At 36.0% G+C, this 13,793-nt stretch overlaps 1 protein-coding gene across 3 annotated transcripts in view; it reads left to right on the top strand.

Annotated features, from left to right (window-relative positions):
* MAN1A1 (mannosidase alpha class 1A member 1) overlaps positions 1–13,793 on the top strand; it is a 181,927-nt gene that overhangs the window by 146,027 nt on the left and 22,107 nt on the right. For all 3 annotated transcript variants that reach the window (XM_081250807.1, XM_081250806.1, XM_081250808.1), the window contains 3 exons: positions 249–364; positions 10,229–10,448; positions 11,207–11,379. In XM_081250807.1, coding sequence (XP_081106933.1) covers positions 249–364; positions 10,229–10,448; positions 11,207–11,379 — 509 coding nt within the window. The remainder of the gene's footprint in view (positions 1–248; positions 365–10,228; positions 10,449–11,206; positions 11,380–13,793) is intronic.

Below are 13,793 nucleotides of genomic sequence, written 5' to 3'. Positions count from 1 at the left end.
TATATATTTTTTTATCTGCATGTTTACAAAACTATATTGGTAATTATTTAAAGTATATCACATTAGTTAACAGCACATCTGCTCATTTCAGAATATCTTTCTGAAAACAAGAGATTTGTTGGAATTTAAATGTAACATTGAGTTGCAGTTGACTTAACAGTTTTGCATCCTAGTTACTAATATGATTTTACTGCATTATCTGAATTAAAGTCTGAATCAGTCTAAAATTCATTTCCCTCTCTTTGCAGATCATGTATCAGTTGGAGGACTTGGAGATAGCTTTTATGAATATTTGCTAAAGGCATGGTTAATGTCTGACAAGACAGATCTACAGGCTAAGAAGATGTATTTCGATGCTATTAAGGTAAACCCAAATTTAAATCATTGTTGCCACTCAACTAACTTATAACTTGCATTTTAATCAAGCTTTAATGAAAAAATGGAGTACTACCTGAGTGGGTTACAAAATGTTTCCAGCTAGGTAGAGTTCAATATGTGCTAATATAATTATAACAATAATAATCATACTTGATAATGTTTAGTTCTAATATGGCAGTTACAAGTTTTTTTCATGGTTCAAACCTCAGTTAAGATTCACACATCTGAAAAAGGATATTTTTCTTCAACAAGTATGAGTTCCCTATTAGAGTCACAGTTAAAATTATGGAGAGGAAAAAATCCTCAATTTATTATATATTCTAAAAATTGAGGAAGTTAAAATTGCCCGAGATTACAGACAATCCTAATGGTTACCTCCCTTTGAAGTAAACTTACCTCCAGAGATAAATAGACAGTACTTTCAAATAAAAATCTGCGGGCTTCCCTGGTGGCGCAGTGGTTGAGAGTCCGCCTGCCGATGCAGGGGACACGGGTTCGTGCCCTGGTCTGGGAGGATCCCACATGCCGTGGAGCGGCTAGACCCGTGAGCCATGGCCGCTGAGCCTGCGCGTCCGGAGCCTGTGCTCCGCAATGGGAGAAGGCCACAACAGTGAGAGGCCCGCGTACTGCAAAAAAACAAAAACAAAAAACTGAACTAATCAAACTAATATTTAATCGAAGATTATTAATAGTTTTCAAAGATCCTTTGTGATGGAGGAGGAATGAGAGTGAACAAATATTTGAATTACCTTCTGTGTACTAAGTAGTGTGTTAGATACTTTAGGTAGTGTTTGTTTCCTTAAATAGTTTTTTTTTAATTTTTATTTTATATTGATTAACAACGTTGTGTTAGTTTAAATAGTTTTTTTAAGTGAAATGTAGTTGATGTATGATATTATGTTAATTTCAGGTGTACTATATAGTGATTAGACATTTGTATATGTTATGAAATTATCACCACAATGAGTCTATCTGTCCCCATACAAAGTTATTACAATATTATTGACCATATTCCTTATGCTGTATATTGCATCCCTGTGGCTTATTTTATAATTTGGAGGTTTGTACCTCTTAATCATCTTCACTTATTTCTCCTGCTCCCTCATCCCCCTCCCCTCTGGCAACCACCCATTTGAACACTTAGGTTGCTTCCATATCTTGGCTATGGGAAAAAATGCAGCAGTGAACATGCAGGTGCATATATCTTTCCATATTAGTGTTTTTGATTTCTTCAGATAAATACCCTAAAGTGAAATCGCTGGATCGTATGGCAGTTTTATAGTGGCTGCACCAATTTACAATCCCAAAATAGTGCACAAGGATTCCCTTTTCTTCATATCCTCACCAACACATGTTATTTGTTGTCTGTGATGATAGCCATTCTGACAGGTGTGAGATGTTATCTCATTGTTATTTGCATTTGCATTTCCCTGATGATTAGTGATCTTGAGCATCTTTTCATGTGTCTGTTGGCCATCTCTCTGCCTTCCATCTTCTTTGGAAAAATGTCTATTCAGGTCTTCTGTCCATTTTAATCTGGTTATTTGTTGAGTTGTATGAGTTCTTTGTGTATTTTGGATATTAATCCCTTATCAGATATATTTTCAAATATCTTCTCCCATTTAGTAGGTGGCCTTTTCACTTTTTTTTTTGTTAGTTTCCTTCACTGTGCAAAAGCTTTTTAGTTTGTTGTAGTCTCACTTGTTTATTTTTTATTTTATTTTCCGTCCCTGAGGAGACAGATAAAAAATATAGATAGATATATATATACACACATATATATGTGTATATAGATATATATATATTGCTAAGACCAATGTCAAAAGAGTGCACTGCCAGTGTTTTCTTCTAGGAGTTTTATAGTTTCAAGTCTACACTTAAATCTTTAATCAATTTTGAATTTATTTATTTATTTATTTATTTTTTTTTTTTTTTTTTTTTTTTGTGGTATGCGGGCCTCTCACTGTTGTGGCCTCTCCCGTTGCGGAGCACAGGCTCCGGATGCGCAGGCCCAGCGGCCATGGCTCACGGGCCCAGCCGCTCCGCGGCATATGGGATCCTCCCAGACCGGGGCACGAACCCGTATCCCCTGCATCGGCAGGCGGACTCTCAACCACTGCGCCACCAGGGAGGCCCTGAATTTATTTTTATATATGGTGTGAAAAAGTAGTCCAGTTTGATTCTCTTGCATGTAGCTGTCCAGTTTTCCCATCACCATTTATTGAAGAGGCTATCTTTTTCTCACTGTATATTCTTTCCTCCTTTATCATAGATTAATTGACCATATAAGCATGGGTTTATTTCTGGGCTCTCTATTCTGTTCCATTGATCTATGTGTCTGTTTTTGTGACTGTACCGTACTGTTTTTATTACTGTAGCTTTGTAGTATAATTTGAAAGCAGAGGGTTTAATACCTCCAGCTTTGTTCTTCTTTCTCAAGATTGGTTTGATTATTTGGGATCTTTTGTGGTTCCATACAAATTTTAGAATTATTTGCTCTGGTTCTATAAAAAATGTCTTTGGTATTTTGATAGGGACTGCATTGAATCTGTTGATTGTGTTGGGTAGTATGGTCATTTTAACAATATTTATTCTTCCGATCCATGACCATGGTATACCTTCTCATTTGTTTGTGTTGTCTTCAGTTTCTTTCATTGATGTCTTATACTTTTCAGAGTACAAGTCTTTTACCTCTTTGGTTAGATATATTCCTAGGTATTTTACACTTTTTATGCAGCCATAAATGGGATTGTTTTATTAATTTATCTTTCTTATAGTCTGTTATTAGTGTATAGAAATGCAACAGATACCTGTATATTAATTTTGTATCCTGCAATTTTACTGAATTTATTTATTAGTCCTGCTTCTTTGGTAGTGTCTTTAGGATTTTTCTATATATAGTATATCATCTGCAAAAAGTGACAGTTTTACTTTTTCCTTTCCAATTTGGACTTCTTTTATCCTTTTTCTTGTCTATTTGCTGTGGCTAGGCCTTCCAAAACTATGTTGAATAAAAGTGACAAGAATGGGCACCCTTGCCTTGTTCCTGATCTTCTTGCTTTCAGCTTTTTATCATTTATTATGATGTTGGCTATAGATTTGTCATATATGGGCTTAATTATCTTGAGGTATATCCCCTCTGTATCTACTTTGTTGAGAGTTTTTATCATAAATGGATGTTGAATTTTGTCAAAAGCTTTTTCTACATCTATTGAGATGATCGTATGAGTTTTATTCTCCAATTTGTTAATGTAGTATAGCACATTGATTGATTTGCAGATATTACACCATCCTCGCATCCCTGGGATAAATCCCACTTGATCATGGTGTATGATCCATTTCATTTATTGTTGAATTTGGTTTGCTAATATTTTGTTGAGGACTTTATCATCTATGTTTATCACTGATATTGGCCTGTTTTTTTTTGGGGGGGGTGTTTGGTATCAGGGTAAAACTGGCCGTATAGAATTTCAGAAGCATTCCTTCTTCTTCAGTTTTTTGGAATAGTTTGAGAAGAATAGGTGTTAACTCTTCTCTAAATGTTTGGTAGAATTCACCCATGAAGCCAACTGATTCCAAACTTTTGTTTGTTGGAACTTTTTTTTTTATTACTGATTCAATTTTTTTACTGGTAATTGGTCCGTTAATATTTTCTATTGATATTTCCAATTCCATCTTAGGAGATTATATATTTCTAGGAATTTTTTCATTTCTTCTAGGTTGTCCATTTTATTGGCATATAAATGTTCATAGTAATCTCTTATGATCCTTTTTATTTCCATGGTATCATTTTAACTTCTCCTCTTTCATTTCTGATTTATTTATTTGGGCCTTCTCTTTTTTTCTTGATGAGTCTGGCTAAAGGTGTATCAATTTTGTTTATCTTTTCAAAGAACCAGATCTTAGTTTCTTTGATCTTTTCTATAGTTATTGTGGTTTTTTGGTCTCTATTTTATTTATTTCTGCTCTACTAACTTCGGGTTTTGTTCTTTTTCTGTTTCCTTTGGGTGTAAGTTTAGGTTGTTTATTTGAGATTTTTCTTGTCTCCTGTTGTAGGCTTGTATTGCTATAAACTTCCCTCTTAGAACTGCTTTTTCTGTGTCCCATAGATTTTAGATCAATGTGATTACATTTTCACTTGTCTCCAGGTAGTTTTTTATTTCTTCTTTGATTTCTTCAGTGATCCACTGGTTGTTACTAGTGTATTGTTTAGCCTCCACATGTTTATGTTTTTTGCATTTTTTCTTGTAGTTTATTTATAGTCTCATAGCGTTGTGGTGAGAAAAGTTGCTTGATACGATCTCAGTTTTCTTAACTTATCTATTTATTAAGTCTATTTGGTCTAATGTGTCATTTAAGGTCAGTGTTTCCTTATTTTCTTTCTGGATGACCTGCCTATTGATGTGAGTGGGGTGTTTAAGTCCCTTACTATTATTGTGTTACTGTCAATTTCTCCCTTTATGTCTGTTAATATTTGCTTATGTATTTAAGTGGTCTTATGTTGGGAGCATATATATTTACAATTATTATATCTTCATCTTGGATTGATCCCTTGATCATTAATGTAATGTACTTTTTTGTTTCTTTTTACAGTCTTTGTTTCAATTCTATTTTGTCTGATATGGTATTGCTTCCAGATTTCTTTCCATTTCCATTTGCATGGAATAACCTTTTTTATCTATCAGTCTGTGTGCCTTTAGATCTGAAATGAGTTTCTTGTAAGCAGCATATATATGGGTCTTGATTTTTCATCCATTCAGCCACTCGATGTCTTTTGATAAGAGCATTTAGTCCATTTACACTTGAAATAATTATTATACATGTGTACTTTTTGCCATTTTGTTCATTGTTTTCGTAGTTCTTTTTTGTTTCTTTCTTATTCTTTTGCTCTCTTCCCTTGTGATTTGATTACAGTCTTTAGCTTTATGTTGTGTTCCTTCCTCTTTTTTGAGTGTGTGTATCTATTATAGGTTTTTAGTTTGTAATTACCAAGAGTTTCATATTGAACATCATATGTATATATGATTATTTTAAGTTGATGATCTCTTAAGCTTGAATACGTTCTAAGCACTCTACTTTTTTTTTTTTTTTTTTTTTTTGTGGTACGCGGGCCTCTCACTGTTGTGGCCTCTCCCGTTGTGGAGCACAGGCTCTGGATGCACAGGCTCAGCGACCGTGGCTCACGGGCCCAGCCGTTCCGCGGCATGTGGGATCCTCCCGGACCGGGGCATGAACCCGTGTCCCCTGCATCAGCAGGCGGACTCTCAACCACTGCGGCACCAGGGAAGCCCTAACCACTCTACATTTTTATTTCCCCCACCACATGTAATGTTTTTGATGTCATATTTTACATCTTTTTGTTTTGTGTATCCATACTACTTATTATGGATATATATGATTTTACTACTTTTGTTTTTTAACCTTCTTACTAGCTTTATGTGGTTGATCGACTACCTTTACTATCTGCTTGTCTTTACCAGTGATGTTTTTCCTCTCATAATTTTTATATTTCTAGTTGTGGCCTTTTCTTTTCTGCTTAGAGGAGTCCCTTTAACATTTCTTATAAAGCCAGTTTAGTGGTGCTAAATTCTTTCAACTTTTGCTTGTTTGTAAAACTCTTTATCTCTCTTTCAAATCTGAATGATAACTTTGCTAAGAAGAGTATTCCTTGTTATAGGCTTTTCCCTTTCATCACTTTAAATATATTGTGCCACTCCTTTCTGGCCTGCAGTGTTTCTGCTGAGGAGACATCTGATAGTTTCATGAGAGTTTTCTTGTAGGTAACTAGTTGCCCTTCTCTTGCTGCTTTTAATAGTCTTTATCTTTAATTTTTACCATTTTAATTATGATGTGCCTTGGTGTGTCTGGTTTGGGACTTTCTTTGCTTCCTGGGCCTGGATGTTTGTTTCCTTTCCCAGGTTAGGTAAGTTTTTAGCTATTGTTTCTTCAGATAAGTTTCCTATCCCTTCCTGTCCCTCTTCTCCTCCTTGGACCCTGTAATACAAATGTTAGTATGCTTGATGTTGTGCCAGAGATCTCTTAGATTAACCTCACTTTTTAATTTCTTTTTTTATCTCCTTTCTGTTCAACTTTGTGTGATTTCTACTACTCTGTCTTCCAGATCACTAATTCATTCCTCTGTATCATCTAATGTACTATTTATTCTTTCTAGTATACTTTTTTATTTCCGTTATTGTATTCTTCAGCTCTGTTTCTTCCTTATATTTTCTAACTCTTGTTTTTGAAATTCTCACTGTATTTATCCATTCTTCTCTTGAGTTCAGTGAGCATCTTTATGATCATTACCTTGAACTCTTAATCAGGTATATTGCTTCTCTCTACTTTGTTTGGTTCTTCTTCTGAGGCTATGTCTTGTTCTTTCATTTGGATCATAGTTCTCTGTCTCTCCCTTTTCCCAATTCTCTATGTTTATTTCTATGTGTTAGGTAGGTAACTTACATATCCTAATCTTAGAGAAGTGGCCTTATGTGGGAGACGTCCTGTTGGACTCAGCCTCTTACATAGTTTAGATATGAAATTAGAAATTTTTAAAAAATATAATAATAATAATTCATAGGGGAAAAAATGGATATTTGTAATTCCAGTGATGTTGCCATTGTTCTAAAATCAGTGTCCCTAAAAGGAATTCTGGGTGATTTTACAATAGACCAACTTATTTGTTTTAATATAAATACAACTTGCACTGCTCTAGTTGACTGGATTTAATATTACATTGGTTCCCTCCAAGGTCAGTAGTGAACTTCAGTAAGTAGAGCAGACACAACTCTTTACTATTTCACATATAGGAACCAGACACCTTAGTTAGAACATTGGCCTTCATTTCGCACAGCCTTTAAAGGACATGATAAACATTAAAAGCAAACTAGGATATGGTCCATATGGCCTCTTCAGGTTTATTTTTCTTCATTCCTATGAGGTTTCAGGTTTTAAACCAGGGAGTTCTCCATACAGTATGGTTTCCATTATGTCATTTTTAATTACAGTCCTGGCAGACATTTTAATTATTGTAATTTTAAAGTGGCCCCCTAAGATCTTGATGTTCCAGGAAAGGCAACTTTAAAATACTCTTTGAAATACTTTTCCTCCAGTTTTGAGAACTATACCCACACAGCTTTTAGCATATTGTATTTAGACAAACCATTGACAGGAAAATCCATTAAGAGCAAATGAAGTCAAAGTGTTTCCTCTTTCTCTTAATAGTAAAAACACTTCCAATCCATTGTGTGTTTTCAACATAGAAAGCAAAGCTAGAACAGTTACACTTCTGATTTTAAGAAGTAGTCAATGTCTTACATAATAAAGTTTTTTTGTATTGCTTGTACCTTAAAATATCATTATTATGAAAGAGAGTATCCCTTACAATATTGTTCCAGACAGTTGAGTTACTGGAGATGTAGACCATCAGTTTTAGCTTCCAGTGCATTTTGGAAGTCATTTAATCCCAGAGTGACATGTTTTCTTTTGTTGTGTTAATAACGAAATACTTTGAGTTTTCAACTGGCTGTTATGGCCTCATCTGGAGGCCATACTAAGAATCCATAATGGTGGATGCTCATGCTTCAAGAAAGTCCATTGGAGTGAATGATACCTGGGCAGGTGATGTATTAGGCATTTAGGATTCTATAGGCACAGCCAACTAATTTTTTCAAATATAGAAGGATGAAATCACAAAATATACAATACTCTTTTTTCCTAATCAATTCTCTGTAGGCTTGACACAACATTTTTTAGAGCCACTAAAGACTATTTTTCCTCCTTTATATTTATTTACATTTTCCCATTGCCCCACAAACATTGTTTTAAAAGTCTTGGAACTTCATTGTAATTTATTTTGAGAGATAGCAGCTTGCTCAGAATCATGCCAAAAATAATATAGTGCTTTATTCAGGATCTGTAACAGGGTAATAATGTTTCTCTAATGCATGCTCAAAAGCTATTACTCTTGCCATGTAGAAAGAATAATTTCTTGGGTGATGAACAAGTATCTGCTTGAAGGACTTTACTGCAATTTGTGCTATGAGAAGTATAAATAGCTAAGATGTTCAGTTGCATTAAATAAGAATGAAATATTAATGTAATAACTAGACCATCAATAAAATTAGCTTAACCACAGTTAATGTGCACAGTAGTGCGTTCATTTATTTCTTACCATCTTAGTTTCATTTGTTTATTTCCAATGAAGGAAGGAGAGGTTTTATCTACCTATGCATTCATTTTCATTCATTCTTCTGTATCACAAGTTTTGTCTGTTATCTACTACAGGCATGCCTCAGAGGTATTGTGGGTTCAGTTCCAGACCACTGCAATAAAGTGAATAACACAGTAGAGCAAGTCACATGAAATTTTTGGTTGCCCCGTGCATATAAACTTAATATTTACACTATACTCTAGGCTGGTTAATGTACAATAGCAGTATGTCTAAAAAAACAATGTATTTACCTTAGTTAAAAAATGCTAACCATCATCTGAGTCTTCAGTGAGTTGTAATAGTAATGTTAAAGATCACTGATACAGATCACCATAACGAATATAATAATAATGAAAAAGTTTGAAGTATTACGGATTATCAAAATGTGACACCGAGACATGAAAAGAGCAAATGCTGTTGGAAAAACAGCGCTGATAGACTTGCTTGACACAGGGTCACTGCAAAACTTCAATTTGTGAAAAATGCAATATCTGCAAAGCACAATAAAGCAAGGCTCAATAAAATGAGCTATGCCTGTATTCCCAAATGTGATTCCTAAAATCTTCTCTTTTTTTATAATAGTATAACAGTTATAGACACAATCATAGCCCTTCTCCTTCCAAGAAGTAATTGGGGGTGTAGGGGAGCATTTCCTGTTAAAGTAATTAAAAATAGTAATGCCAAGCACTTACACTACAATTTTGTTTTTTTTTTTAAAGGGCCTATTTTATTTTGTTTATTCAAAAGAATATCAACAGTCCTGGAGCAGAAATAAAAGGTGTTTAACAAGCCACTTTTGTAAACATCATTTCTCCCAAATTTACAGACCTTTATTCTTTTTAAAAAAAAAAAAACTTATTCATTGTATATTAATGTCCTTTTTAAAAGAATTATTAAGGAGGAATTTAATTCAAGTGTTACCACAGTGGAGATGTGATGATGATAAATGACCTTTATCAAGTGCTAATCACAGTACTGACTGCTTTATAAACAAAATGTTGCAGTTTTCTCAGTGCATACTACTATTCCCATTTTATGCATAAGGACACTGAGATTTAAGGATACAGTAAGCAAATTACCCACAAAGTTTACAGATAGTAAGTGTAAGAGCTGGAATTTGAAGCCAAGCAATCTGATTGACTCAAGAACAGCTCCTTTTTCCCACTCTGTTTTGCTACCCCTCCAAGCCTAAGAGAGAGAAAAGAGGGGTAATACCACCAGCCTGGATTTTATACACAAATATGGTCTGTTTACCATTCATGGTAGAGCCTGTGCTTTGTGTTGTTTCTCCATTTGTGAAAATGGAAATGCACTAAAGCAGCTCTTACCACTATACCAGTGGCCTATCTTTGAAAAGGAAACAGCTTTTTCAGTATGAGGACTACAAGTGTTTGGGCATGGAACCAAGCAAAACCTACTGGGCTTGCCCAACAGTGTTAAGTCTAACTAACGAAACTAATAAGGCATAGACTAGAGGACATATACAGAGAGCAATAACATGAAATTTCAGGCCGAATTCTATTTGTAGTAACAAACTCAAATCAATCGTGAGTGATGTTTTATCTTTTTTTAATGTTGTGGTGTTTTTGGTATAAATCTGAGAAAAGATTACAAAATGTTGAAAATAAGTATTATTTTCAGGCAATTGAGACTCACTTGATCCGGAAGTCACGTAACGGACTGACTTACATCGCAGAGTGGAAAGGGGGCCTCCTGGAACACAAGATGGGCCACCTGACCTGCTTTGCGGGAGGCATGTTTGCCCTCGGGGCAGATGATGCTCCTGAAGGCCTGACCCAACACTACCTTCAACTCGGGGCTGAAATTGCCCGAACCTGTCATGAATCTTACAATCGCACATGTGAGTACCTGTTACTCTTCATACACAATCCACGTGCTTTTTATTTCATTCTGTAAGGAACTTTGTCCATTTTGTCCATTTGTTGCCATCAAAAGAACATCCACCATGCCTGATGAAACTTGATGATCATGATTAATATCTTAAAGGAATTTCTATTTTTACTTTAAGAGGCATTACTCTTCTATATAAAAATATTTACCTTTAGTTTACCAAGAAACAAAAATCCAGGCCATAAAGGGTTAAGTCTGTCTACCTTATTGGCCCTGCTTTAGGTAAATAACATTGGGTGAGAGTCTCTGTCCCAGTACAAAAGAAACTTGTTATGTTATAAACCATTATTAATCTTCCCAGAATCTCCATGAAATGTATGATGAGTCTGGCGGCCTTCTTATAAAAATAGGAGTTTGATGTACAAATACTAAATAACCTTCAAGACATAATGACTTAGAATTCTCAACCACTGCTAGCTCACTAATAAGGTGGTGCTTTGCACCTACCCAGTGGGTGCTCAGTAAATGGTGGTTAAATGAAAGAAAATAAGGGATCATTACCATTTTCTAAAATGGACTCTTTTCGATGAATAAATTATAAAGGTATATTGAATATTGCTTATTATACAGTGTTTATAATTATTCCTTAAAATGATTGCTTTGGCACCTCTCTTGAATGTTGTAAGGTACTTTCTAGTTTCATTTAAGTTATAGACACTAAACACTGTCTAGGACAATAACCCTTGTCCTCCGTTGCATCTCCTTTAGTTGTGAAACTGGGACCAGAAGCTTTCAGATTCGATGGCGGTGTTGAAGCCATTGCTACGAGGCAAAATGAAAAATACTACATCCTACGGCCAGAAGTTGTTGAAACTTACATGTACATGTGGCGACTGACTCATGATCCAAAATACAGGAAATGGGCCTGGGAAGCTGTAGAGGTGACGTTTTAGTTTGCTTATGTTTCTTATAGAAAAATGTCTGTGGAAAAAATGTTCAGTGATACCTATAAATCCAGCATATCAACTTTTCTATGATTTTTAAAGCTTAAAGTTTTGACCAGCCATCTTTCCATTCAAGACTGAGTGTTTTCAGTTAAGTCATCCTATATCCCTGGCTTCAGCTTTGCTTTATGTAACAGTGATATAAATATACATACTCTGGTGTTGAAGGAGAAATCTAGAAAGGGATATTATAAAATTAAGTTCTTGGGCTTCCCTGGTGGCGCAGTGGTTGAGAGTCCGCCTGCCGATGCAGGGGACACGGGTTCGTGCCCCGGTCTGGGAAGATCCCACATGCTGCAGAATGGCTAGGCCCGTGAGCCATGGCTGCTGAGCCTGCGCGTCCGGAGCCTGTGCTCCGCAATGGGAAAGGCCATGACAGTGAGAGGCCCGCGTACCGCAAAAAATAAAAAATAAATAAATAAATAAAATTAAGTTCTCATGACTATAAAAAATGTGATCAGTTAATTCCACAAAGGATTATGGGCAACTTGGGAATAGTTACCCCAACCTGCTCTCTGTTTCAAGAAACCACTATGTGATTGCTTCTTTTAGTCTTTGGGCATGAAAATGATAAAATATGCTTTTAGTTAGAGTAAATTAGCTACTTAGAGCTAAATTTTAGAAAGTACCTACAGAAGAACTACTTTGTACAAGAATATTCCGATACTAGTCTCAGGATTCGCCGAATATCTATAAGCTTCCTATCTGTCCAGTGTATTATTTGAATTGTCTTTGTCACTTCTTGAGTCTCTTCCTGCTGAATATGGTGTATCATCTTCCTAAACTAATCTGTTGAACACTTTGTGTGCTGAATGCCAGCAGAGGCGCCCTTCAGGATACGCATCAAACAACGTCTATTTTTTTTTTTTTTTTTTTTGCGGTACGCCGGTCTCTCACTGCTGTGGCCTCTCCCGTTGCAGAGCACAGGCTCCAGACACGCAGACTCAGTGGCCATGGCTCATGGGCCCAGCCGCTCCGTGGCACGTGGGATCCTTCCGGACCGGGGCACGAACCCACGTCCCCTGCATCGGCAGGCGGACTCCCAACCACTGCGCCACCAGAGAAGCCCACAACGTCTAATTTTAAGAGCTATTATTCCAAAAGGAGTGAGAGGATATTCAGGGGTTAAGAACAAGCAAATGCTTTAATTACATTCACTTATTGTCCAACACTCTTTGTTAGAAAGTTAGCTGTCTTTTAAAACCATTAGGAGTAACTTCTCTCGGGAAATCTAAAATGAATATTGCCTTTATGTAAAATTTAACTGATATCTCAGGAAGCCATTGATGAGTCTTGCTTATTACCCTCTTCATTTAATGTGTGTCTTATAACCAGTTGTCAGTCATTTTAAGTAATAGCAATTTTTTAGGCCTCTTTGTTTTTGCATAATTTTCTAATTATGGTTACTCAGTTGTAATTTCAGTTTCTTTAAGTTTATGTTTTTTCCTCTGAAAAAAGTATATTAAAATTGAGGTTCATCTAAGCCTTGGTGATTGGGAATTATTTTGGTCTTCAATAGGCCAGCAAAGAAATTAAGGTTAGGGCTTCCCTGGTGGCGCAGTGGTTGAGAGTCTGCCTGCTGATGCAGGGGACACGGGTTCGTGCCCCGGTCCGGGAAGATCCCACATGCCATGGAGCGGCTGGGCCCGTGAGCCATGGCCGCTGAGCCTGCGCGTCCGGAGCCTGTGCTCCACAACGGGAGAGGCCACAACACGGAGAGGCCCGCGTACTGAAATAAATAAATAAAAATAAAACTTTAAAAAAAGAAATTAAGGTTAATTCTCACCTTGCAAATCAGTTTAAATTGAAAATACCAGTAATAACATATTTCATCAAATATAAAACACCATAACTGATAAGAAACACCATTTTATATACCATTAAGAAAGCACAACACTACCAATTAAATTATGACATTGCCAATTTTAGAGACGTTAAAGTGTGAAAAATATATAACAGAATTGATCAAAAGTGGAAGAAGTAAGTAAATACTGTCATGTGGGCAGGAGGATTCCATTTGCTTGGTTCTTTGTGGGTAGGTGCATTGTTTGTTTGTAGGGTAATAAGGTTGGTTTGACATGTTAGGATTTTTATCTATTAACCCCTTTTAGAGTAGCATATGATGTCAAATTGTTAACTTGTCACAACACAGGAATTCCCTTTGTTTTTGCCAGTAGTATCAATAACTTCTGTTAGAACTTGAGGTGTAGTGGGGAGGGAGAAGTGCTAGGGACTCTTGGCCTTTTGTAAAGCACGAAGATCATAGAGTTAGAACGTATGGCAGCCCTTTTTTTCCTTTTTTCCTGTGTCCCATCTCCTCAGCCCACCCTATGTCTCAGCTACAGCTGCAG

This window comes from Mesoplodon bidens (genome assembly GCF_964165515.1).
Source record: "Mesoplodon bidens genome assembly, chromosome: 12".
In the NCBI taxonomy this organism is placed as follows: Eukaryota; Metazoa; Chordata; class Mammalia; order Artiodactyla; family Ziphiidae; genus Mesoplodon; species Mesoplodon bidens.
Note: the sequence above shows the minus strand (reverse complement) of the source record. Positions and strands in the feature narration are given on the sequence as shown.